A 27320-nucleotide genomic window follows, 5' to 3' on the forward strand; every position below is an offset into this window, starting at 1 on the left:
TCAAAAATCTTCAATGGTTTGATGTTCTGTTTTTAAAAATAAGGCATGAGGAGAATGAAATGAGAAATGGAATGTTTCCCTATTGCTTTGATGGCTGTGATGATGTTGATATTAGCTCTATCTGATCATTATCTTTACCCACCACAGTTTTATTATCACAAATATTTATTTAGTGTGAAGTGTACGAATGGTTGTTCGGTTGTATGACGTTGTTTTATTAATTTTCTTAATTGGTAAAAGTATAAAATAATTTTTTAATTATAGAGTGGTGTTTTGTTGAGTCTCTCGATTATTAAAATTTATAAAATAATTATTTAATTATTTATTATATTTTAAATTCGTTATAATCACTAAAGGTTAATTATTGTTAGACATTTAACGGATTATTGATACGATACATTGATAAAATTGTTCAATTTTATTTGAACTCTTGAATTTTAGATTAAAAAAATCAATTATGGGTTTTTTTTAAATAAAAACCACTTAGGGACAAATGTTGAATTATTCATTTTTTGTTTTCCTTTCACCTGCGAAACTCATAGCTTTCCTCACCAACGCCGCACGGCCCCGTCCGTAGGTTTCTCATCTTCTTCTCCTTCGTCAGTCGGGCCAACTTTGAGGCTATGGTCGATGAATTCGTGTGCGGACTGAACTTTTGATGAATATGAAATCAAACGCCTCGACACGGAATTTTTTTGGAATAATCCCACCAGTTCTTTTCCATGCTTGTTTGGAATTATCACTCTCCGATGCTCGATTAATAGAATTTCAAACATGGATCAATTTCCTTTTTTTTTCAAAATTCTTTTCATTAAGAAGAAAATGTAATCATAATACAATTAAATTGGGACATGGGTTTTGGGCGGAATTAGCGTGATCCTTAAGGTTGTGGAGTTTGGTTTGGAGATAGTTCGATTCGCGGATGATTTGAGTCGGATTTTGTTAGTTTTTCCCTTTCGAATCTTTGATTTCATTTTCACCAAAAGCTTTCAGTCTGCACATAAATTTATCGACTGTAGCCTGAGAGTTGACTGACCGGCAACGGAGAAGATGAGAAACCTACGGATGGGTGTGCGGCGTGGAGGAAAGCCATGGTTTTGGCAGGTTGAAGAAAAGCAAAAAAGGGATAATTCAAAATTTGTCCCTAAAGTGTTTTTTATTTACAAAAAAGGCTCATAATTAGTTTATTTATCTAAAGTTCAGGGGTTAAAATAAAATTAAATATTTTTATTAATAAGTCATGTCAAAAATCTTTTAATGGTTTAACGACAATTAATCTTCAGTGAATATATCTTAATTAAATAAAAAAAGATGACCAAATATTTTTTTTTAAATTAGTGGGGAAAAATTGACAAAACATAAACGAAAGTTATCATATCACAACCACTAGGTTAATGTTCAGCTCACCGACAATTTTTAAAGAAAAAATGACGAGTTTAAAACATAATAAATAGTCGGATAACCATTTTGTAACTTTCAATAATTGAGAGACTCAACAAAACAACACTCTATAATCGAATTATTATTTTGTAACTTTTAATAGTCGAGAGATTTAGTAAAGCAACACGAGTCGGTGATCATTTATGTACTTTACTCATGTATTTATTATGGTTTCCATTAATAAATGCTGTTCTAATCTTCTTCATAACTTTCACCTACCTGGTTGCTTATTGTTTTGGTCATCTTCCCTTCTTCCCATCATTTATTATTTGCAGTATCGTATTCACAACTACTTTGCATTAACGCCTTGACAACTACCCTGCATTATTATCATCCAATGACATCGTCATCCACGTTCATCATGCATGTTTGAACTTTACACTATCAACTTTAAACTTCATTTTATGTTTAATTAGTTGATAAATGAGCTTTCAAATGAGTTTGTTTCCGAATACAAATTTATTTATACTTGTTTGTTTAGTAATTGAACATAAATGAACACTTTGTTTATTTACGTCTCTACACATGTATAGGCTCCAAGAGTATTGATTATTGTTGTGAAATGGTGATGTGAAGCATAGTATTGAATTGTGTGCGATTGTGGACGTTGTTGATGTTAGACATGATTTGTTTTCTAAAATAGTTATATTTTTAAATTACGGATGCAATTATGATAACGTGGTGATTTAAAAATGATTATGATACGATCCTTATGCTTACTGAAAGAGGATATTTTTAGTTGTTGAGTCGCAATACGAGAACATACAGGAGCAGTTCATTGAAAAGTTCACGTACATAAACCTCTGAAAACAAAACCTCCCACACGGTCTGAGGTTTTTGATTCAATCGTAAAACCTTGGGCGCCCTGTTTTTCAATCTGCATGCAACGTATAATATATTATCAACTTGATAATGTAATCATGGCTTTTAAACATATAAGATACACAGAAAACAAGTTGGACATGGAAATAGATTGACGTGTACTTTTTCTATATGAAATGAAACCAGTTGTTTCATTGCTGGAAAACCATTAAGAACCAATGAAACAATACAAAATCTTAGGTTTTGAACTGAGAATGCTTATCCTCATTTCCAACGAACACATAAGGTTAAAATTCATTCATCCATTCCATTTTAACCTTTGGCATTGAACTCGAGTCATTCTCAATAGCAGTCAAAACCACCACTATTCCATTCTCCGTTTTCTCTTTTTATATATATATATATATATTCTTTAATGTGAGATGCTCATTCAAAATGAAAAGAGGGTTGTTTGTAGACTAATCTGATCCAATAATGGTGTGTAGCTGGATTTTGGCGAATATTTCCCTTTGAAGAAATTATATCCAACCAGAAACGCAGCTACTCTATGTGGAAAGGGCTATAGCCTCCACCAATTTTTTTTTTTAATTTTCTCTTTAACTTATATAATAAAGATTATGTATTATTCTTCGTTTTCTCAAACAAATCATACTCCAGTCTCCACCTAACAGTTCATTCTTACTGTTTTGGCATTCATGATTGTTATACTATTAAAGATATCGTTTTTAAAGAAAAAGATGTCTTAAGTAAAAGAAATTAATTTGTGGATGAAGAGATACTGAAACTTCATGTTTTGTTTTAAGGCTCTAAGTGACTCCTGATATATTTGGAACTTATGCTTACTTGAAACCATAAGTCTCAGACAACAGGACATGAGTTTCTGTTTTGGGAAAAGGCTCAGATAAATCTATCTCTCTCTCTCTCTCTCTCTCTCTCTCTCTCTCTCTACTAATATTGAGCTTTATGACGTCAAAGATTGTGCAAGTTTCAAGGATACGCCGTATGCGGATATCTCGCTAGTTTGCCTCTTTATATTTATATATATATATATATATACTTATTTCCCTTCAGCATTTTATAATAAGAAATAATGATAATAGTACAAGTGGTTCTCATGATAAGCTCAAATGTATTTGTTCTGTCATTTATTCAATTCATTCAGCATCTTTGTAATTTTTGTACCCTTTACCAATTCTCATGCATGAATGGTCATTTCTTACTGCTCCTTTCAAACACCGTTCCTTTTCATTCAGTCTTAAGCATCTTCGGCCCCCATTTCTCTTCTTCACAGGATTGGCCCAACCAATACTCCCAACACCACCATTTGAAATCACCCCATCTTCCAATTTCTATAGTTATTACCTGTTGGCATGGAACTGGAGATGATTTCTGAAGAGGGTTCACGTTATGACAGAGCAAAGGAAGTGAAGGACTTTGATGAAACTAAGGCAGGAGTTAAAGGACTTATAGACTCTGGTGCCGTCAAGATTCCCAAGTTCTTCATCCATCCCCTGGAAAGCCTGAAAAACTCTACCTCTAGTAGTGCAAATTGTTTTCAAGTTCCGGTGATAGATCTGGAAGGCTTCCAAGATGGTCGGCGACGGAAGGAGATACTGGATGGAATCCTGGCAGCGTCAGAAACATGGGGTTTCTTTCAAGTGATTAACCATGGAGTTCCTGTTCGCATTATGGACGGCATCCTAGAAGGCGTACGCCGGTTCCATGAACAGCCAAAGGACGAGAAGATGAAATGGTACTCCAGAGATTATAAGCAGCCTGTTAGGTATTTCTGCAATGGCGATCTCCTTCTAAACAAAGGAGCTGCAAACTGGAGGGATTCAATAGCGTTTGATTTCCATGATAGCCAATTTGATCCCCAACTTTTTCCTCCAATATGCAGGTATACTTTGAGAAACACAATTTAATCACCAAGTGTGTAAACAACAGATGCAAACTTAGAAAAAATCTTTCGCAGGGAAGCTGTAAGTGAATACATAAAACACATGATCAAGCTAAGGAAAACATTGTCTGAACTTCTATCGGAGACTTTAGGACTTCACAGCGAATACCTTGCCAATATAGGATGCATGGAAACCGAATCCCTCGTGTGCCACTACTACCCTGGTTGTCCTGAGCCAGAATTAACTCTGGGTGCAACCAAGCACTCAGACCCATCTTTCCTGACCATTCTCCTTCAAGACAATATCGGAGGCCTCCAAGTTCTTCATCAAAGTAACTGGGTTGATGTTCCGTTTCTTCCAGGCGCTTTTGTGATTAACATTGGTGACTTCATTCAGGTATAGTCTTTATAATCATCACAATAAAGTGATTCTTACACCTCATAGATGCAAAAATATGCACAAGCATTTTTCTTTTGTCCCTAGTCTAGAATGACAAATTAGGTTTTTCTCCTTTATTAGCTCATCACAAATGACAAATTCAAGAGTGTGGAGCATAGGGTGCTAGCAGGACAAATACCGAGGGTATCGGTGGCATGTTTTTTCTATCCAAGCACAGCAAATAAACATACACCATATGAACCAATAAGAGAGCTTCTGACGGAACATAATCCACCGATATACCGAGAAACTCATATCACTGAATATATGGCCTATTTCAGGGCCAAAGGTCTGGATGGAAACTCAAGCCTTCCTCACTTCAAATTGCAATAAACCTATGGTGCAATGATACTACATGATCACCGTTTTAAGGAATGCGAATATAAAGTGGTATGTAATTTAGCAAATAACATTCTATGATATCCAATCTTCTGTTTCTCATGTACAGTTGCTCCTTTAATGGGTGAATGCTGAATCTACATGTTCATAACTAGGGAAACAAAGTTTAAAGCAGTAACTGCTGGAGAATATCCAGCAACGGCACCCATATTGGATTATTATCAGAACTTGCAAATAGCTGATGATGTCTGATATAAATTGGGAGAGGATAAAAGAAAATGGTAGATGTCATTTCCACAAACTATGAAGAACAGAAGCAAAAACTCTTCACAAAATGTTTCTCAAGGATGTTTTCTCTTCTTTTCCCCTGCTTTAGATATTCTTTTAGGGGATTGGAAGGTAAAGACAAGAGGCAAAAACCATAAAGCCAATCTAAAATCACAGAACACTCGCAATATGTTACAGTGGGAGCCAATATATTTACTTTCAAGACGTGACAAGCAATTGCAGCTAGCTTGTAGCCTTACATTGCAAAATTTGCACAAGTGGCCACAGGATGTCCATTCTATGCATGACTCTGTTGTTCTGTCCCTGCAATGTTTTCATAATTGGGTGTTAGATTATAAAATGGAAAACAAAGTTGAAAGGGGATTAAAGAATGGATGGTTTGGCACTTATAACGCAACTCAAGCACGCCTGGAGTTTCGGAGGTACAGCTTATAATGCGTTCAATGTATCAATATCAAATGGAAAACACAGCAGCAAAGACAAAAGGAAACAGCACATGATGGCCAAGCTTAAAATATCATAAAGTCTACCTCAACCACAAAACATATCCAAGTCTTCTCACCACGTGCTTCTGTAACCCCCTTTAAAATAGTCAGGCCCAAGCTTCTGATGGCCTCTGCTATCTCAAGAAAATGATTACATTCCTCGCATAACAGCTGCATGGATCAACAAAATAAATTTAAAACCAAGAACAAACAGAAATCAATCACGGTGTCATTTTCAGATTATCCTTCTTTTATATTCAATTAATTCTTCCTGATTTTCTGTCTGTCGCTATAACCAGTGAGATAATAGCATAGACCAAGCAGTGAACTCATCATGAAATCACAGTGAACAATTACCAATAATCATGTCAACAGGTGGAACAGTATCATGCACCTAGACAGACTCTGAACATACCTCTACAAGCATCTGCCCATTTTTGTTTATATTCTCAACTACTATTGAGCAAACTTTTAGATGGCTTCCCACTTCAACTGCCCAACTTGAACCTTGGTCATAATTGGATGATACGAGACTGCCAGCTCCCTTGTGATGCATCTACAAATTCGGCAAGAAGATGTAACAACACTTGAATACAGATAGTGTTAAGTAATTATATTCCCATTTCATGACAAACAACAAGAATCTATAATATATGCCTACAAAGCCCAAAAGGTACTGTTGTAACCGGTTTTCGTCCGGGCACGAATTTTTTACTTGGCGTGAAAAATAATGTGAATAAATGGTTTTGAAAATAATTTGGGAGTCGCCATCGGACTTTTGGGTCAGGTAGGTCGAATACCTAAAAAATATCTTTTAAAAGAGTTTTTAAGAAAACATCAATTAAAAGATAAATTGATCTGCGTTTAACCAAAAATTCATTCTTTTTATAAATAAAAAAGGATCCGTGGTCGATTACGTTTGGGGAAGGATTAGCACCCCACAACGCCCAAAATTGGTACTTATTAATTATAAATTGTCTCTTATTATTGGAAATTTAAAAATTCAAAAATATATTTAATTTATAATCCTATTATTTCAAAGTTATAATTATATAAAAAATATATTTATATATAAAATATAAATAAAATATTTATTTATTTAGAAATATCAGAAAATGATTTCTAGGTGCCTTAAGACAGCTCTTTTCTTCGATATTAAAAAATAAATAAACAATTAATATATAATTTTAAAACAATAGGATATTTATTTATTTAAAAATATCAGAAAATAGACATCCAGTTATTTTAAGACTGTCATTTCTTAATATTGAAAAATAAATAAATATATATTAAAACATAATTATTAAAAGTAATTTATGAAATATAGGATTTTAAAAATATATATTATTTATTATATATATATATATATTTATTTTTATAAATAATAAAATAATAATAATGAAATAATAATTAAAACAATAAAAAATAATAATAATAAAATAATATTGCAAATAATGATTAAAATAAAAGGAAATAAAAATATAGTATTAAAATGTAAAATATTAAAAATCATAGTATAAAATAAAAACAAACTAATGAAATTAATGATTAAAATGTAAAATTATAAAACTAAAGTCCTAATTCGAAATATTATAAAACTTGAGTGCTAATAGTGTGATTTAACCATAATTCATAATACGGGATTAAAATAAGAATTACTAAAATATGAGGGACTAAATTTGATATTTACCTTAAATATATATATGCTGATAAGGGCTAAATTAAAATAAAATAAAATTAAAAGACTAAATTAAAATAATCAGAAATTAATTTCAGTGACTAAATTGTAATGATCACAAACTATAGTGACTGCGGACAGGGTTTACCCCTGATAGAAATTACACGCACACCCCTCCCCCTAAACGACGTCGTATGGGGAGGGGTTATAAACCCATTAACCGGCCTAGAAGGGCTCTGAGCCCTTCATTTCTTTTTTTTTCTTCTTTCTCTCTAAAATGAGAGAACAATTCTCTCTGTTTTCACCGATGAAGGCAATCGGCCGGCCGCCTTGCTCCGGTGCCAACACCACCGCCGGCCACCGCCCACGGTGGCCGGAAACTTACAAATTACCCTAGGATATAGATCTTGTTGTTCTAAGGCCGAATCCGGCATCCATTTTTCCTAAAAATCCTCGGAATTTCCTTGATTTAAGAAAATACCTTCGGTATTTTCACTGTTCGACGGCGTTTTGGAGGGATCCGATGGTCATGGATTCCCCGGTAAGTTTCTCTCCTTCTTTTCGTTTCTGTTTTGGTTTACTGCTGGTTGTGGGTTCGTGGCTCGTCTCTATTACTTGTCTCCCGTTCTGTTCGTCTCCCGTTCTCTGTGTATTTCTTCTCTCGTGGCTCTGTGTCTCTTCTCTTTTTTCTTCCCCTTTTCTTCTCTGCAGGAGATGGCCATTTATAGGCCTCGTCGGTGTCTTCTTCGGACCAGTTAAAGGAATGGCCCTCGGTGAGTCACCGAACTATGGTGGTGACTCACTATAGGGTAGAAACGTGGACAAGGCAGCTGGCTTCTAGAGGCTTCAGCGTGGCAGCAGGGCGTTGGATCACCTGGCAGTGCTGGAAGCTGTTGCAACTGATGCGTGGAGGGGCTGCTCGCTGGAAGCTGCTGGAAATGATGTGTGGAGGGGCTGCTGGATGGAGGGGGCTGCTCGGGTAAAAATTTAGTGTCTACAGCTGCCCCTCTTTGCTCATTCTTGTGTTAACAAGAATAGGGCAAAGACGAAAAGACAATAAATTTTTGTTCATTTGACTTCTTTTGATTAAGAACAAAATGTTGAACAAGAATACCTTCTTCTTGTAAGGTATTTCTTACCATGAATCTTCTTGTTCTTCCGAAGATCTGTAAAGCTTCATGTTTGAATGCACTCAGATGTATCAATGTAATGCATTGTCTATTGTGCAAATGATGTTCTTATGAATGCATGAATGTTAATGCAATTTTCATTTGACTTCAAAGTGGTGAACTTGGTCTTCCTTCAATTCATCATTTATTGCCAGGGTTACCTGGAAATCAGTGTAGAAACTTATGCTGTCAAGCTTGCATTTCTACAGAATCATCTGATCAACTTGTATCTTGGCGTCTTCTTTGCTTCATGAAAGTCTCAGAAGAAATGTTTCATTTATGGAACTCTTGCCGTAGTCAGAACTATGACTTTGATGCCCCATTTTGTCTTTGATAAAACCAACCTTCTTTGCTTGGACTTGTGTAGAAATCCAATAAAGCTTTCATCTTTGAAAAGAGAATCTATCATCTTTAAAAAAAGAGTCTATCATCTTTGAAGAGTGTAGATGTAGATATGTCTGACTCAGCAGGGATTAATTAGGAGAGTAGAGTCTGTTCCAATTTAACTCTTGAAACATATCATAAGGAAGATTTATTCCAATTCCTTTCATGTCTCCACATATAATCAGATCTCGAATAAGGCAACTTGGACCATATCATGTCGAGATGCTTAACAACAACTTGTCGTTCAACCTTAATTGGCTCCACTAGTTTCTTGTTGTTAAAATTTCTGCTTCCATTCTTTGGAAAGAAATCTTCATTATATCTCACATTTAATCTTGGGGTGGAAGAAGACAGACTTGATCAATAAATGGAAACCATATGATCGTAACATTGGTTCAACATCAGAATAGCAGGTTCGTAAAACATTTGACGGCGCATTCATCCTTTCCAGTGGCTTCTGCTCAGATGTTCGTAAAACATTTGACAACACATTCATCCTTTCCTGTAGTTTCTGCTCAGATGTTCGTAAAACATTTGACAACACATTCATCATTTCCTATGGTTTCTGCTCAGATGTTCTCAATCATTGAGGCTCTTTGCCTAGTGTTCAAAGCTTTTGAATGACGTCACAAGACCACTTGAGAACAAAACTTAATAGGAATACAAATGAGATGCTGGTATGACCAAAACGTTGATCAAATTCTCAAGATATGCTAGTGATGAATTGAATAAGAGATACCAATTGATCTTGATATTGTCTCAGGCAAGGGTAAGTGTGATATTGATCACGTTTTCTTCTGTAATGAGCGTTGTAGGAATTAGAAACACACCCACTATAAGAGTCATGTATGGAAAGATATCCGTAGAATTCTTGATGCTGGGGATGAAACTCACATGATAAACCAAATAGATGAAAACTCGGTTTAGTCTAGTTGGCAATGATAACCCCAGTAACATCGGGAAAGAGCAATATACATGAGCTTCTCTCTTCAATGTCATCAAGTAAACAAAACTGATGTGAAAAACAGCTTCGTCACCTCAACAGTATGGTTGAAACTAACTGACAGAAATCTCAAAGAAATATTTTCAATTATCACTAACACACAAAAGGCCAAATTCAGATTTCGAGGTCTCGAGGAACTGATCCTTGGATCGAATGGTTTACAAAGGGACCATCTTTATTCATGTAACCATGATGTAGCTTAACAAAGAACACACTATCATGTGACACATGGTTTAAGAAGATTGGGTATTTGAAACCATATTTGCTGAATAAATATTTGTTCAACAACAAGACCCTAATGCAACTGCCTGATGAACGAAGCAATTATGTGTAGTCAGATTGACTGTTATTGTTTCACCATTTTCATTCTTCATATTTTTCTGTCTTATTGGAAAAATCTACTCAAGTCAATGATTTTTAACACATGATGATGTGGGCCTTCAGCATGCCCCAGCATTTGCTGATACGATCGCTCAAAAATGCATCAACAGTCCTAATTCTGATTGAAATGGGCTTTCAGCATGCCCCGATATTTGCTTCTTGTTAATCCGAGCCTTCAAAATGCCCCACATGGATCTGTCTGAAGGAACCTTTAAAATGCCCCAACATTTGCTGATACAGATGTTAAAAGTGTGCTCAACATTACTTCTTGTTGAGATGAGCCTCTAAGAATGCCCAAATATTCATATTGTTGTGAGCCTTCAAAATGCCCCAATATTCTATTTCTGATTGAAATGGGCCCTCAAGATGTCCCTCTAGATTTGTCTGATTCACTCTCAATGTCTGTTTGACTGAAATGTCATGATCCCCACGAGGTCCAATTTTGACAATGAACTGTTGTAGGTACTTGTAGCTTTATTCGTGCCCCAAATTTGTTTATCTTGAATACTCTCATTCTGGTGTCACTAAACAGCAGTGTTGTCCGGTAACTGGAAGAATTCTCTTCATATTGTCACAAACTTAAGAAGTACTCAATCATTCTGACAGAAATGTCTGAGATATGTACCTCTTATAAATGAGGTGCCCATTTTTGAATCTGGAGAGATCTTAATCGGATAGAGTAGTATAAATAGCTTGGTAATCCGTTCCAGGCTGACATAGTGAACCTTGTTTTCAGTGAAGGCTATTTCTATAATATACTTTTCTGAGGTCGAGAAACCAATTTATGTGAACAGTAATCTAATACAACAGCAAGACTACATATACAGTGGTACAGGCTTTTGAAAAATCTGCATCCATGCAACATGTTGATTCTGATAACAACTCATCTGATTATGAAGTGATCTTTCAGGATGATTTCACAGATATTGATAGTTCTTCTGATATCGAGGAAATCCTGAATTCTGATTCTGATGAGGAGAATAAACTGTTATACTTGACAAAAATGGGATTCTCAGAGGCTGAGGCTTCAATAGCCATGGAGAGATGTGGTCCCGATTCATCAATTGCAGAGTTGATAGATTTTATATGTGCTGATCAAATGGCTAAGGTTGCTGACGTACTTCTTCCAGTAGAAGGTAGGAATTCATTATACAATGACCCCAATTACAAGCAAATACGAAACTTGGGCTATGATTTTTGAAAAGGAAGAAGCAGAGGAAGCTTGAAAAGAAGCTTCTTAATGAAGACGATCATGCAGTTCATCTTTTAATTCCAATGATTGGTTCTGGGGTTCCTACCGAACCAGATCAGATAACTCAAAGAACACTTCCAGAAGATGCTATTAGGTCTCCTTATTTCTACTATGAGCAAATTCATCTTTCAGATCCAATGATTGGTTTTGGGGTTCATACCAAATCAGATCAGATAACTCAAAGAACACTTCCAGAAGATGCTATTGGGTCTTCTTATTTCTACTATGAGCAAATTCATCTTTCAAATCCAATGATTGGTTTTGGGGTTCATACCAAATCAGATCAGATAACTCAAAGAACACTTCCAGAAGATGCTATTGGGTCTTCTTATTTCTACTATGAGCACATGGCACTTGCTCCAGTTAATGTTTGGACTGGAATATCATAGTACTTATTCGATGTAGAGCCATAATTTGTAGATTCGAAGCATTTTCATGCTACTACACTGAAAAGGGCTATATTCATAATTCTGCCAATTGAGAACAGATTTTCTCTTATTCTGCTTCCTCCATATGCTGATGCTTTTCCATTGACAAAGAAATGATGGCCTTCCTGGGATCCAAGAACAAAGTTGAACTGTTTATAAACATGTACAGGAAGTGCCAAATTGACAGAAATGATCTGTAAGGCTCTTGAAGCTTATGACAATGAGCCACCTTCGAGTGTCCAGAAGTATGTTCTTGATGAGTGCTGAAAATGGAATCTGGTATGGGTTGAAAAGAATAAAATTGTTCCACTTGAATCTGATGAGGTGGAAATGCTTCTAGGTTTCCCTAAAAACCATACACAATGATCTGTATAGAGACATGTTCCATGGTGGTATCAATGTCCTGTCTCTTTTCTCTGGGATCAATGATGTAGAAGTTGCATTTTATTGTCTTGGCATACTTTTGAAAACAGATGTGCAAGAACTGAATGATGATCGGTTGGAGCAATTGATGAGTAGATTTGTCGAATTCAACCTTGTTGTCGATTGCATCCAGTGTAACAACCTTACTGGAAGAAATAAACATCATCAGGATGAACTAGAAGATTTTTTTTGTTGGTGCATTTTCTTGCAATGACTGCTACGACAACTCTCTCTTTAGCTGCTCCAATATATCCCACTCTTTTCGAATCATGAAATGGTTTAGTTGACAGTAAAACTGGTCATCTTCAACTTTTGGAATCCTGTAACCAATGTTACCCTATATAAAAGGCATACAAATGTAGAATTTGTTCCAATGTCTTATTCTGTGCCATATGTTCTCAAATTCGAATTCAGCAATCTTCTGAAGGACATAATGAATATCATCTTGACAAAGAAAGTGATTGACATAGAAGAAGTAGCAATGATGTATCAAGACTTGAGCCAGCATCACGGTATAACCAGAGTGCAAGTAGTGACTTGTTCATGGTTCTATGATGTAATCTTCTAGAGAACATGAATTGATGGTTGGGGAAAATAATCTGTCTGGTGATGCTTATCGCCCTCAGCATGAGATAAACGATAATCTTTCTTGATGGATTGTTAATAATATCATAGGAGAGTGTCACAAGTTTAATTCTCCAGACTTTCTGGCTTTTCGGACCACTTGCCTTCAAAAATGTGAAGTGCTTCATTATTATGGCCTCGTTCATTCTTTTTCTATAACAGAGATAGAACAGGCATCAACTTGCTTCAAGGACCTTTCTCATTTAAGACTGCCCTGTTTGAAAATGTTTTTTCCTCCTTTGTTTATTAAAGAATGAAAGAATTTTACAAAGTATTGCCCTTCTCAGGTTCACAATAGAATCAGATCATAAACAATGAGTTTAATCAATATCAAATAAATCAACTACACTTTTAAATCATTCAAAAATCATAGTCCTATGGCAAGTGTCAAAATTATTGACTGATTTGAGGTGTAGGTTGATTTTGATAAAGTAAGGTCTCTTAGGTTCTCAGGTTAGTCCAACATATATGTCTCTTTGGGCTTCCATTAATTTGAAGAAATGGTTGTTATGCTCATCTTGTAAAGATGCTTCTCGTTTCCAGACTCTCATGAACGTCTTTGGGATGTGCGGTGTTTCATTAAGATCGTCTCTTATGTCATTATTGCACCATTCATTATTCGAGCCGCCTTTTTTAGGTTTTCAACTCGAATCATCCTTTGGTTTCAAGATGTTATTTAAAAATTTACATCTTGAACTCCCCCTTTATCATTTTTCATATCATGCATTAAAGATTTTAAAAACCAATTTTTGCAAATAAAAATCAATCTTGGAAGGCGGAATGAATTCTAAAGATATCATCTTTTACTTAGAAATCCATGTATGATTAGAATGGACTTTTCAGGTACGTAACGTAGGCCATGGCTTATGGTTACGAAAGAAAGGGATAAAAAGGCCCAAATAAGTGTTTAAGGGTAATCAAACCAAGGATCAATTCATTCTGATGCAATCAATCTTGCCTTGCTTAACTTGGATCTACTTTGTTGGGGATTTTTCCATCATTTGGATCCCTCTAGACTGCCAAATTTTGGATTCATTTCCAATTTCTCATATCTTCAGCATTTCTTGCTCTTCTTGTTCGTACTTGATTAACCTTGTAACTTGAGGCTCAATAAGTCACCCATCTTGATTCAATTTTCCTTTTTTTTCTTTTTTTTCTTCTTTCTTTGTTGGATGAGTATAATACTTCAATTGCTTTGAGCACCTCCTTTTCCTTTTGCATTTTGGAGGTTTTCCATTATTCTTGATTGGATTGATCTTCAAGCACTCTGTATTTGACATACTTTGTAGTTCAAAGCTTTCATGACTTCATGAAAACTTGTCTTCATAATAAAATTGTATTGACAATCTTTATTCTTGTGAGCCAATATCCTTTACCTTGCCCCCCAATGTAGAGGGTGATCCTTGGTTAGGGTTGAATTAGAAGAAACATTATTCAGGCTCAAATGGGGACAACAAAGGATATATATATATATATTAAAGGATAAATGAAACAATGCCGTTCATCATCTCAAACACAGAAACCTTTGTAAAAAGAGGTATCCACAGGGGGATGAATATTCAAGATTAACTTTATTTACATGAAAAAAATGTAATTAATGCATGATATATTTATTTCAATCAATCACTTTCCCCTTCTTCTTTGAGTATGTCCTAATCACTCGAAATTATCATCAATAAGTTGGTCCCTGATGCCTCATCTCGTCTCTTCTTGTAGTAAGATTCACGGATAATTGAAAGTTTGGTTCTTTTTGAGGTCTTTTGGTTTATGATGGTTTTGTGTTCGAAAAGACAAATGTGTGACTTTTGAAGTAATGTATATGGTGGAATGTAGTATAATCAATCAACTATACTCGAAAAGGTAAACATCTGGAGTAGGTGTAAAAACAGGTGGAGACATTTCTTCAGAATCTTTGTAGTGTCAGGATTTGGTTTGAGTAATTGGCATTGGATGGGATATTGAAGATATAATTTTACCACTTGCCAATAGATCTATAACTCTTGAAAAATTAAAAGAATATTTAATCTACTTGATACTCAATAATCTCAAGATTAAAATTTGACTCCTTGCTCATAACCATAAAAGAAACACATATTTATTTATTGCCAAAAGGAAAGGAACAAAAACATATTCAAACAAGATGCTGAAAATAGAAAGTACTACAGTGGTAGATAACACTTCCATTTGTTTATGCATCATTACTCATCTATTATTGGGTGTGTACTTGGCCCAGGATTTTTATCCTTATTTGCCCCCCATTCCTTGATCGTTTCTTGTGTCAAGACTCCCTTGTCGACGAGCGTCTCTATTTCCTTTAACAGTGACCAACAATTCCCTGTTGAATGTCCAGATATTCCCAAGTGAAAATTACAGAAGCTATTTTGATCATAGCAATGGGCATAAAGCTTTGGTGACATCTTCACCAATCTTGGTGTAATGTATTGACTTTTAACCAAATGAGGGTATAGGCCTGAGATAGATTCTTGAAACACGTTCAGAGTTTTTCTCACTCGCGAGGCTATCACTTTCTTTGATCGTTCTGAACAAATGAATGCTCTCATGTTATCGAGGGGGTTTTGAATGCTCATTTCAGCTATAACTGGGGTAATATTAACCATATTTCTTAAGTTGTCCTTTGCCTTACTGGTTTTCGGAAAATCTGATACATATATCTGAGGTGTCTTCTGGGTTATATCTGCCTCATTCTTTCTTAGATCTATAGGCCAATCTCAAATTACATCCATGGGAGCCTTTTTGATTTCTTTTCCCATTTTCTTTGCAGGATTTGGTCACATTAGTCTCTGTTGAAGCAACAATTTCTGAACATTGAACCTTCACCCCTTCTTTTACCCTATATTTTTGAATTGTTTGCTCTAAAGGATCTTGGAAATTTCCCTCAAGGTTACCAGGAACCTTAGCTGAACAATTTGAAATTCCAGTCTGATTTATCCAAGGAACCTCCTTATAGGTCTAATTCTCATTTGGAGGCCACTGTGGTGGAACAAGTCGTTGAGTAGTTAATCTGGCTGAGAGCATTTTTAATGCAGTTTTTCACTCGAACAATGGAAGGGAGGAAATTGAAAACCCTGCACATTCTTTTTCTTCTTGACCACTTTATAAGGTTTGACACCATGTTTAACTGAATAAGACCTCATTATATTAACCTCAGCTTCTTTCTCGACGTTAGTATCGTCAGAGCCGCTTATCTTGCCATTCTTGATAGGTATTTCGATAATTTCTCCAATCATGTCGATGTCAGAGAAATTATTAGTGCCAGCCCCTATCATGTGATTAATATAGGGAAATTTTAATTTACTGATGAACAATGTAATGAACTCCCTTTCAGTCAATGGTGGATGCACTTGAAAAGCGACGTCATTCCATCGTTATGAATACTGTCGAAAACTTTCATTGCACTTTATATTCATGTTTTGCAACATTGTTCGATCAGGAGCCATATCAGCCATGTGATTGTATTGACCCAAAAAGGCTTGAGATAAGTCCCTCCAAGAACGTATTTGAGTATGTTTTAGCTGATTATACCATTTGGATGCAGACCCGGATAAACTGTCTTGGAAACAGTGGATCAATAATTTTTCATTCTCTATATAGCCAGTCATACGACGACAGTACATAGTGATATGATATTCAGGATATGTGGTCCCATTATACTTCTCAAAATCTGGAATTTTAAAATTTGGTGGGAGAATTAAGTCGGGGACCAAGTTCAGTTCTTTGGCGTCAAACTCAAAATGACTCAACCGTCTCTCTAGAAGTAGTACAAAATTCATTTGGCTTTAACCCAGAAGCAGTAAGACAGTCAGTAGGGAACGAAACTCCAGCCTGATATTGTTGTTTCTTAACAGTGAAGTGAACTGGTGATTGGATTTCCTGACGTACAGAGGTGTGCTCAGGAATATGAGCAGGCGTAATACCCAGAGGATTTGTGGAGTTTTCAACAAGATTCTTTCTAGCAGTCAAATGCTTCTCAATCATTTCTTTCATATTGTTCAGTAGATCGATATGAGAATTAGCTTCGATTTGTGCCTACTTGCTCCTCAATTCTTCATGTATCTCTTTTTGCTCTATCTTTAATTTGGATAGCATATCCTCAGTTTCTTTAGACATTTTTCTTGTGTCGTGCTAAGCGTTCTTGCTTCAAGGAAAAACCAAGATCACTTCATTTGAAATCCTTATTTTAATGAATGTTTTAATGTATTATGACATAAAAAAATGCAAAGATGCCAAAGGCAAATGTAAATATGTGAATGTAATAATAAGAATACAAATTATGCAATAGCAAACATAAAAATACAAATGCAAAGATGCCAAATGTAAATATGCAATTGTAAAAATATAAATGTAAATTATTTAAAATACCAGAATAGGACATCCAGTTATATTAAGACTGCCCTTTTCTTTGATATTGAAAATAAATAAACATTATTATTTAATTAAATATGTTTTAATGCATGATGTAAATTTAAAAATGTAAATGTAAATACAAACGTAAAAATGTACAAATGCAAAATACAAATGCATGTATGAAAAGGTGTTACTCAAGAGTGATCATCTTAGAACAGATTTCATTGAACGCAAAAGTTTCGGTACATCAAACAAAACTTTACATATAGGGATATATTTTACTTTTAACTTTTCCAAAGCCTAATTAGTTTCCATTCATGCTCAAAAAGTTGAGTCTTCAGTCTGCTTCATCTCCTTGTAAAATCAGCTAAATCTATCATTTAAGAACCATATTGCTTGTCTCGACTGCAACTTATTCTATGACATTCTCTTTCATCTTCTGTGTCACTTCTCGAAGTTGCTCATTTTCCCTTGTAAGAGATCCTTTCTGTCTAAGAAGTTCTTGAACAAGATCTTCATATATGTTGTAGTTCTTTTTCAGCTTGGTGACCCCTGTGATCCACTCTTCTGGGGTACTTCCTAAGCCAGTATTTTGAAAGGCTTGACTGATTTTCTGAAAATCTTCATGCATAGTTTTCATTTCTGTGTTCAATTTCTTGTTTTAGTCGTTCAAGTCCTTCAAATAACATGCTTGAGCTTCATAAAAATCTCCACTACTATGAATGTCCCGACTGATACTCTTACCATAGACTGCTTTTGGTATCAATCTGGCAGAATCTTTGTGGAGTACTTTTGGTATTAATATAACCGGTTCTCTGTGTGCAGAACTTCCCTCAATCCTCGTAGTTTCTTCAGGATGCCTTTCCTTGGCCGCATCATATTTTGTTTGATCATAAAACTTTTTGTCCATTTACGATTTCTTTCTAATATGATGAACAATCTTTCAAGTCAACACCTTTTGGTTATGCCATGATCATGTAATGCAAACAAAAGAAATCAATATGAACAGATTAGAGCAATGTAATATGCATGAAAAAAATAAAAAAAATAGAATAGTTAGTACCAACTAATGGAAAAAAATCTATCTATCAAGGTATAAATCTTAACCTTATGCTTTCTAGTTCCATGCTTTGTTTGGAAAATTTAACCTAACCGTATGATTTCTAGTTCGCATGCATTTATTCAGGAAAAAGGAAATAAAATAAATTAAAAGCTAGAACTTATTTCTCCTTTGTGTATACCTACTTACAAAATTTCGGCATGGTTTCAGATCAGGAGAGTTTCTAGGGTTTATTATATGCAGGTTTTTAGTTCTAGGAGTAAAGGTACTCGAACTGTCCTTGTTGATGCCCTCTTGGGCTGTCAACCCTCAATCCTAGTCCATTACAGACTTAAGCGGATCGAGTTCAATTCGAGGCGATACATTTCTCTATACCTGACACGAAGAATAAATTCTCACGAAGACATAGAGCATATGAACCCCGAAAGTTACTTGCTAGGTCTGACACAGAGAATAAATACTCACGAAGACGTCGCTTTCACTCCCACTTAAAAGGGACAAACTCAATTATAGAGCTTTATGTTATGCAATGCAAGTGTTGTGTGTGAGGAGAAATATTCAAACCTCTAACAGATAAATAAAATAATTAATACCTGAAAATATTAATAAAATAATATAAAAATAATAAGTAATAAAAAAATTTGAAAGAAAATAATTAAAAATTAAATAAATGAATTTTTAATTTCTAATTAATAGAAACAATTTATAATTAATTTTAAAGTTTAATAGTTCCCCAGCGGAGTCGCCAAGCTGTCGTAACCGGTTTTCGTCCGAGCACGAATTTTTTTACTTGGCGTGAAAAATAATGTGAATAAATGGTTTTGAAAATAATTTGGGAGTCACCATCGGCCTTTTGGGTCAGGTAAGTCGAATACCTAAAAAATATATTTTAAAAGAGTTTTTAAGAAAACATCAATTAAAAGATAAATTGATCTGCGTTTAACCAAAAATTCATTCTTTTTATAAATAAAAAAGGATTTGTGGTCGATTACGTTTGGGGAAGGATTAACACCCCCACAACGCCCAAAATTGGTACTTATTAATTATAAATTGTCTCTTATTATTGGAAATTTAAAAATTCAAAAATATATTTAATTTATAATCTTATTATTTCAAAGTTATAATTATATAAAAAAAATATATATTTATATATAAAATATAAATAAAATATTTATTTATTTAGAAATATCAGAAAATGATTTCTAGGTGCCTTAAGACAACTCTTTTCTTCGATATTAAAAAATAAATAAACAATTAATATATAATTTTAAAACAATAGGATATTTATTTATTTAAAAATATCAGAAAATAGACATCCAGTTATTTTAAGACTGCCATTTCTTAATATTGAAAAATAAATAAATATATATTAAAACATAATTATTAAAAGTAATTTATGAAATATAGGATTTTAAATATATATATTATTTATTATATATATATATATATTTATTTTTATAAATTATAAAATAATAATAATGAAATAATGATTAAAACAATAAAAATAATAATAATAAAATAATATTGCAAATAATGATTAAAATAAAAGGAAATAAAAATATAGTATTAAAATGTAAAATATTAAAAATCATAGTAAAAAATAAAAACAAACTAATGAAATTAATGATTAAAATGTAAAATTATAAAACTAAAGTCCTAATTCAAAATATTATAAAACTTGAGTGCTAATAGTGTGATTTAACCATAATTCATAATACGGGATTAAAATAAGAATTACTAAAATATGAGGGACTAAATTTGATATTTACCTTAAATATATATATGTTGATAAGGGCTAAATTAAAATAAAATAAAATTAAAAGACTAAATTAAAATAATCAGAAATTAATTTCAGTGACTAAATTGTAATGATCACAAACTATAGTGACTGCGGACAGGGTTTACCCCTGATAGAAATTACACGCACACCCCTCCCCCTAAACGACGTCGTATGGGGGAAGGGTTATAAACCCATTAACCGGCCTAGAAGGGCTCTGAGCCCTTCATTTCTTATTTTTTTTTCTTCTTTCTCTCTAAAATGAGAGAACAATTCTCTCTGTTTTCACCGATGAAGGCAATCGGCCGGCCGCCTTGCTCCGGTGCCAACACCACCGCCGACCACCGCCCACGGTGGCCGGAAACTTACAAATTACCCTAGGATATAGATCTTGTTGTTCTAAGGCCGAATCCGGCATCCATTTTTCCTAAAAATCCCCGGAATTTCCTTGATTTAAGAAAATACCTTCGTTATTTTCACTGTTCGACGGCGTTTTTGGAGGGATCCGATGGTCATGGCTTCCCCGGTAAGTTTCTCTCCTTCTCTTCGTTTCTGTTTTGGTTTACTGCTGGTTGTGGGTTCGTGGCTCGTCTCTGTTACTTGTCTCCCGTTCTGTTCGTCTCCCGTTCTCTGTGTATTTCTTCTCTCGTGGCTCTGTGTCTCTTCTCTTTTTTCCTCCCCTTTTCTTCTCTGCAGGAGATGGCCATTTATAGGCCTCGTCGGTGTCTTCTTCGGACCAGTTAAAGGAATGGCCCTCGGTGAGTCACCGAACTATGGTGGTGACTCACTATAGGGTAGCAACGTGGACAAGGCAGCTGGCTTCTGGAGGCTTCAGCGTGGCAGCAGGGCGTTGGATCACCTGGCAGTGCTGGAAGCTGTTGCAACTGATGCGTGGAGGGGCTGCTCGCTGGAAGCTGCTGGAAATGATGTGTGGAGGGGCTGCTGGATGGAGGGGGTTGCTCGGGTAAAAATTTAGTGTCTACAGGTAAAAGCTCCCAAAAATTCTATTAGAAGTTAAATGAGATCATTTCATTTGTTACCCCAATAGTCAATCAGATCAGTGAAATCTTCTTGGTTTCTAGTTTACTAAGCGAAAACAATCATTAACCAGTACACCGCCTTACCTTTGATTCTGCACATATACTGAGCTTGTCAGCATGCTTTGTGATGCCTTGCAGAAAGACCATGTGCTTGATTGTGCGCTCGAGCAACGAATCAATACTGCACTGCATATTTTTTCTATAAATTTTAGCATATTGACATTTTGTAAGGACAGAAAAGGAAAACATCAGAACCCAACACTTTACCTTTGCTCCATTAGGCACAAGCTCCCTTATCTCCTTAAGACGATCTTGAATAAGTTGTCTGTCCCTCGGCCTAGGCCTGGGATTTTCACCAGGTCTAGCCCTCTTTTTGTTTTTCTTAGCTGGCTCACTAAGGCTGCTAGGGAAAGCAGAAGAAAACCCTTTTGAAGACAATGCTCCACATAAAGTTGACGAACTCAAGCATTGATGCGTGTTTTTTTCTTTGAGAGAGGACTGATTAATTGAATAATCAGCTGAACTAACAGTATGTTTCGTTTGGCCTGAAAGCTCTGGTGTATTTCCAATAGTCACCGATGATGGAGCTGATCTGCAAAATGATCTCTCACTTTTGATATCACTGCCGATATGGCAAACATTTGCCACTACAGCCTCTAGGAGATTCTCTGAACCAGATTCAAAAGTTAACTGGCTGCTGCTCATCCCCTTTAGCATTTCAATATTACCTCCAACTTCCATATTCACTACCTGCCAATTGGTATCGATACTCTTTCTCAGGAAAGCAGGTCCAAGTGCTTCGTAAAGCTCATACCCAGCAGAAAACTTTGAGGAAGTGTTTATAGAGTCCAAGTCACTTGAATCATTTTGATTCCCCAACTTCAAGTGCTTTTGAAATTTTACATATGAAGATTCAGGAGTGTCCCACACTTCATTTTGATAGGAATTCAAACCACTAAACTTAACAGTATCACTAATAGCAGATTGAAGGAAGTTTGAGTATAATGTATGATCAGCTTCATACTGTTCAGCTTGAAGTGCAACATTAAATAAATTTGTACTACCGGCAACAGGATGGTTTGTGTAAACATTTTCTGGTCCCATACTTGAACTTTTCCACCCACTAGTCTCCCCTTTGCATACCCCATTTGTTATCAAATTCCTCCCCAACTGATTTAGATGCTCCAAGTCAGATACATTTGTTCTTGGTGTCAGCAATTTAGCAGTCTCGTCACTCCCTCTTGAGAATAGCTCATGCCCTTCATGCTTATTTTCCACATCAACTGCCCTTCTCTGATTATTATTGGCCAGTGGAAAAACAAATGAACTATCACTGCTTTTTTGGTGATGTGAAAACTCGGGCAACAAAAAATCTGGTCCTTCTTTGTCTACAGCTTTATCTAAAGAAATAACTTCTGAATCCAATAGTTTTGTATGTAATCCGGGCTGAAAAATGAAGATCCAAAAGTATTGATAACATAAACAAACAAATGCACATGTAATGTTGTGAAAGGTTGTATGAATGTACACATGCCGATACACAAAATGAAGGAAAAACTGAAATATACCTCAAAAACTGAACTCTTCATGCTACATTCTATTGGATTGCCAATATGCCCTAGAGAAGAATCTTGAAGAGAAAAAAACACCTCTCTCATGTGACTCAGAAGCTTCACATCCTCAAATACCTGCTCCATTCAGATAAATAGAACTTAAATATTATATTTCTGTCTAGTGTATCAGCTCAAAAGAACTAGAACAAAAAGCAACAAACTATTTGCCAATCATACTAAATGTCAAATCCAGAAAAGGCTTCTAGGACTTTGCCATACTAAAGCATACTTTAGTAATTCTTTATCTTGTTATAAACGCTTTTAACATATCAAGGCACGAGTTTTCTTACATATTTTCAGTGTACCAAATACCATCAAATATAAACATAAATGTAAAGTTGAGAATTCAGAGAATCAAAATTGTTCTACCCGTGGTGAAAGTGCTGAAGAAAAAGTATCAAAATTACAAGGGGAAAGCCACACAAAAATATTATTTTTTTAGAAGCCAACTCCTTCATTGACACTACTACAGTAGTAGATAACATCTATCAAGCGAGCAAGATGTTTTCGTATAAAACAAAAATCTTATGAGGTTAAGGATATTCATGCCAGAACCCCCAAAAGAAGTTGGACAAACATCAACATAAAGTAAAGACATTGATAAACATTCATAAAGTAAAAAGGCGCCAAAACAATGGAACTCATCTTACTTTATTTAAGGAGCCAAGCTGCACAACTCCCTGTGGAACAACAGCAGCAACAACAATGGTCTACAAGGAAAAATGACAAATATTTCTATTAATAGCTTAACCATATAGGGAAGGAAAATAAACTTTAGGCAAAAGACTGTTGCAGGCAACATTGTGGAAGGCATTTGCTTACAAACTCCTAGAATACAAATTAAGCGAGTTGAAACTTATTTTCAAAGTTTCACTTTTCGCTAAGGTCAAATAAACTAGCACAATAAATTGTAAAAGTAGATTGGAATAAAATGCATTCACTCTCCACCAAAAAGATTTGGACCTTTGACCTAGAAACATGATCAGTTATTGACTTCCATGTGTTGAACCATGGAAATCATCACGACTAAAAAACAGAGTAAAAGCGTGCAAGCATACCCTGATCCCTGCTTCAAACTGACTTTGCCAACCATCAGAGAACTGAAATTTAAATCAAGGCAGAAAATGGAGTGAGTATTGAAAACAAAATCAACTCTGAAACAGTATGCTAGACATCAGTGCTTGGTAAAGCTCCTCACCTCAAACGATGAGCAGGAGCTGTTAACATGCTTATCTGCAAATATCCATTGATGCTTTCCGGAAACTGCCACTTGTCCAACAATCCTGTATAACAAGGAATAAATATTAAATGGGACTTTTTGCATAAGCCACACGTTCTCTTACCCACTTCTTTTCAGATTCAGTAATTTGATACTTATCAGAATCATAATTAAAATCATATACTGAGATTGTTTAAAGGTGCAAGAAGATTGTAAGGGTAACAAGACACTACTTTCAATAGGTTGCATCCTTGTATCATTCTTTAACTACTGTAGTAACAATGCCAAAAACATATCAAACAATGAACAACAGAATTATCAATGGATTGAGCCATACCCTTCCCCTAGTGAATATACTTGATAAGACATCTTTGCCAAAGCTAAAACAAGGGGGTCATGCGAACAATGACCGCTGTGCAAGTTTTCTAATGAATCTCGGAAACAATTGTTCCCTGAAGGATCAAATTGGTCACAATTGTTGTAGTATGCATCCTCCAAAGTCAGCACCCTGTAATAAGTTCAACATTAAGGATCGCAAGTAACCAAACACACCAAAGTATTTTCACAACAGCCAGCATAACATCCCACAAAATTAAAGGTAAAACAGAGCGATTAGTTTTCTCCTGATAATCTTAGGTCAATATTCCAAAAGTAAAAAAACATGAAAAACAATCTCCAAATAATCAACTGGTATTGATCCACTTTTTCTCTCCTAGAAGGTGTGTATGCCAAAGGAAGTAGGTCTGGTGTTGAAGAACTTGGAACTTTGGAACAAAGCATGGCATATTCCCTTAAGAATATTCCCTTGTGCTACGTGACTAGAAGGTGCAATGTTAGCTGGAGTTGGAGGAAAATCCTTAAGCACGGTTTGGGAATGGCAATGACACCCGTTTTCCTTTAGTGTCAAGGTCATTTAGAAAACAGGGATCATCTATTTGCTGGGTGTTTTTTACAAATAAAGTTAGGGAATTAACTCTGCAACACTGTAATCAATAGGAGCATGCTTTCTTGGATGCAGCAATTTCAGTGTGTGAGCAGCAAATTTCAGGGTAAGTCACTGATTACTCTGATATTAAAGCTGTCCTGGAATGCACTAATTTACTTTCTATGGAAAGAAAGGAACAAAAGACGGTTTCAAAGGTTGGTAGCTAGTGAAATGGAGATTTCCAATTTGATAAAGAATACTATTAGCATAAGACTTAGTGGGAAAAGGATAAATAGGGATGAAAGTGTGGATATGAATATTTGTATAGCATGAGATATACTTGAGTAATCTCTGTACAGTTCTTATAGGTTTTGTTTGTACAGCATCACTTGGCTGTTTGCAAGTAACAGTTTTACCTGATTTCTTCTATTAATGCAAGAAAAGCTTATCCAAAGACAAAAGAGAAATCGAAGAACACAAAAGGCAAGTATGTCGATTTCCAGAACTTCTGAAAAATTGGCAGATTGCAATTGAATAATACAGGTTAGGATTCAATCTTATGCCAAATCTAGGGGTCAAAACCATTCCATCGTTACCTAAATAACACGCCCACCATAATTCAAAAATCAAACAAAACACCCAAATCATCTTAGATCATAAAATCCAGATAATTAGATGCAGATGGCATTCAGACATCGAATTAGCTGACCTCAAGGAACAGGGAAAAATATTCACAAGTTATTTTCCTGTAAACTACGCAACAAACAAGATACTGTGAATCAATCAATTGAAAGAAAATGGTGATCAACATAAAAGGAAACAAAAAGGTAAGAAAGAGGCAGGTTACTGACATTCGAGCTCGATCCTTAAGCTTCCAGAAAACGGCGTATTTGCACTCAGTATTGAGACAGAGACTTCTCAGTATCTGGTGCAATCCACTGTCAGTTGTACTGCTGCCCATCCCTATCTCTCCTCAAAAACAGAAACCAATATTTTTTTTGGAGGTTCGAAAAGCTCCCGTCCCCAACTAAAAGCAACGAAATTTTCAATTCAAAAACACTCCCCCAGCCTATCTATTGTTTGCAATAAAGCCCCTAACTTCCTCTGTAAGAGCCTCTTCCAGCTTGTTTTCTCCTCAGCCCTGCTCGCGGTTTAATTGGAGGTCCAACCGTTGGCAATAACAAACTATCCGTTCCCATTCCTTTGCGCCCAATAAAAAAAACAGAAAAAAAGAAATGACCTTTTAGAGGTTTTCTTAGCAGATGCCAATTACAAGATCAAACTCGAGAGATCAAATATGAAACTCTCCTCGCAATTAACTCCGCTGAAGACGTTGCTGCGTACAGCCATCTTTAGACAGAAAATCATTTCGAGTCTTCGGAAATAGAAAGTGAAAAAACTACAGAGAAGTCTAGCTTATATCCGACGACATGGATAACTAAACTCCTTGAAGATCGATTTTTTCTCGACGAAAAATGTTTTTTAAGTTAAACGCGAGATTCAACAAAGAATCTGAACTACTAGATGAGAGAAAAAAAATGCAGGAAATCGGGCGATCAAAGCTTAATGGAGTGGTGGGAAAGAGCAGATTTCAAAACTCTGAAGTTTTTTTTCCTGGCAAAAATGGGCGCAGAGTAACTTTTTATAACCTGCGCGACCTCGGGCTGCTTTATTAGTCGACGCACAAGGTGCATTTTAGCTCCCTTGACTAGGTTAATCTAGTTATTTTTTATTTTGGGTACTACGAAAACTACTAAGTAAATCTACCAAGTAAAGATACCAAGTCAACCCCCACTCTACTAAACTTATCAAGTCAAACCTCATTATATATTATTTTAAATCATCCACTACACTAAAATTTATTATAAATAAATCTCACTACCCATTAAATAAAGAGAAAATAACCTCAGTGACCTAAAATGTCTTATAATATACGATTTTAACCAACTTTTTTTAGATTTACGAAAATGACCAACTAATTTGTAACGCGATCTCAAATTCGCAATGCGAACTCTAATTTCGCAACCCAGTTTCCAAATTCGCAACGCGAATATGTAAATCGAAACGTGAATTTGTAAATCGTAACACATAAGTCAAATTCGCAACACAGAAGTCAAATTCGCAACGCGATAGTCAAATTCGTAACGCAATAGTCATATTCGCAACACTGAAGTCAAATTCGCAACGCGAATCTGTAAAATGCAGCGCGAATTTGTAAATCGCAACACAGAAGTCAAATTCGCAACACAAAAGTCAAATTCGCAAC

The 27320-nt window shown here is 35.3% G+C and overlaps 2 protein-coding genes, 1 long non-coding RNA gene and 1 other non-coding gene across 4 annotated transcripts; 3 read left to right on the forward strand and 1 right to left on the reverse strand.

Annotated features, from left to right (window-relative positions):
• The first annotated feature begins 52 nt into the window (after positions 1–52).
• LOC120152978 lies at positions 53–131 on the forward strand. Its single transcript, XR_005518752.1, has one exon. It is a non-coding gene; the product is annotated as a small nucleolar RNA Z102/R77 (small nucleolar RNA).
• Positions 132–3571: 3440 nt separating this feature from the next.
• Positions 3572–5044, forward strand: LOC120152968 (1-aminocyclopropane-1-carboxylate oxidase homolog 1-like). The gene is made up of 3 exons (XM_039165020.1): positions 3572–4162; positions 4238–4559; positions 4683–5044. The coding sequence occupies exons 1-3, from the start codon at positions 3633–3635 to the stop codon at positions 4932–4934; spliced, it is 1104 nt and encodes a 367-aa protein (XP_039020951.1). The 5' UTR covers positions 3572–3632; the 3' UTR covers positions 4935–5044.
• A 167-nt stretch (positions 5045–5211) lies between these two features.
• Positions 5212–26442, reverse strand: LOC120152969 (transcription factor bHLH155-like). Its single transcript, XM_039165021.1, has 11 exons — positions 25906–26442; positions 24467–24637; positions 24109–24193; positions 23969–24010; positions 23561–23620; positions 22866–22985; positions 21565–22743; positions 21382–21483; positions 6129–6269; positions 5759–5884; positions 5212–5531 (listed from the first exon to the last, which is right to left on the reverse strand). The coding sequence occupies exons 1-11, from the start codon at positions 26013–26015 to the stop codon at positions 5451–5453; spliced, it is 2217 nt and encodes a 738-aa protein (XP_039020952.1). The 5' UTR covers positions 26016–26442; the 3' UTR covers positions 5212–5450.
• LOC120152970 lies at positions 23560–23934 on the forward strand. Its single transcript, XR_005518748.1, has 2 exons — positions 23560–23698; positions 23831–23934. It is a non-coding gene; the product is annotated as an uncharacterized LOC120152970 (long non-coding RNA).
• Positions 26443–27320: the final 878 nt, after the last annotated feature.

This window comes from Hibiscus syriacus, unplaced genomic scaffold (genome assembly GCF_006381635.1).
Source record: "Hibiscus syriacus cultivar Baekdansim isolate YM2019G1 unplaced genomic scaffold, ASM638163v2 tig00111096_pilon, whole genome shotgun sequence".
Taxonomy (NCBI): domain Eukaryota; kingdom Viridiplantae; phylum Streptophyta; class Magnoliopsida; order Malvales; family Malvaceae; genus Hibiscus; species Hibiscus syriacus.

Coding starts and splice junctions, on each gene's coding strand:
- LOC120152969 (XM_039165021.1), bottom strand. CDS start 26,015: ATGGGCAGCAGTACAACTGACAGTGGATTGCACCAGATACTGAGAAGT. Junction 22,744..22,865: donor TGAAGAGTTCAGTTTTTGAG/GTATATTTCAGT, acceptor TTCATTTTTCAG/CCCGGATTACATACAAAACT. Junction 5,532..5,758: donor GGATATGTTTTGTGGTTGAG/GTAGACTTTATG, acceptor AAAACATTGCAG/GGACAGAACAACAGAGTCAT.
- LOC120152968 (XM_039165020.1), top strand. CDS start 3,633: ATGGAACTGGAGATGATTTCTGAAGAGGGTTCACGTTATGACAGAGCA. Junction 4,163..4,237: donor CTTTTTCCTCCAATATGCAG/GTATACTTTGAG, acceptor AATCTTTCGCAG/GGAAGCTGTAAGTGAATACA. Junction 4,560..4,682: donor ACATTGGTGACTTCATTCAG/GTATAGTCTTTA, acceptor CTCCTTTATTAG/CTCATCACAAATGACAAATT.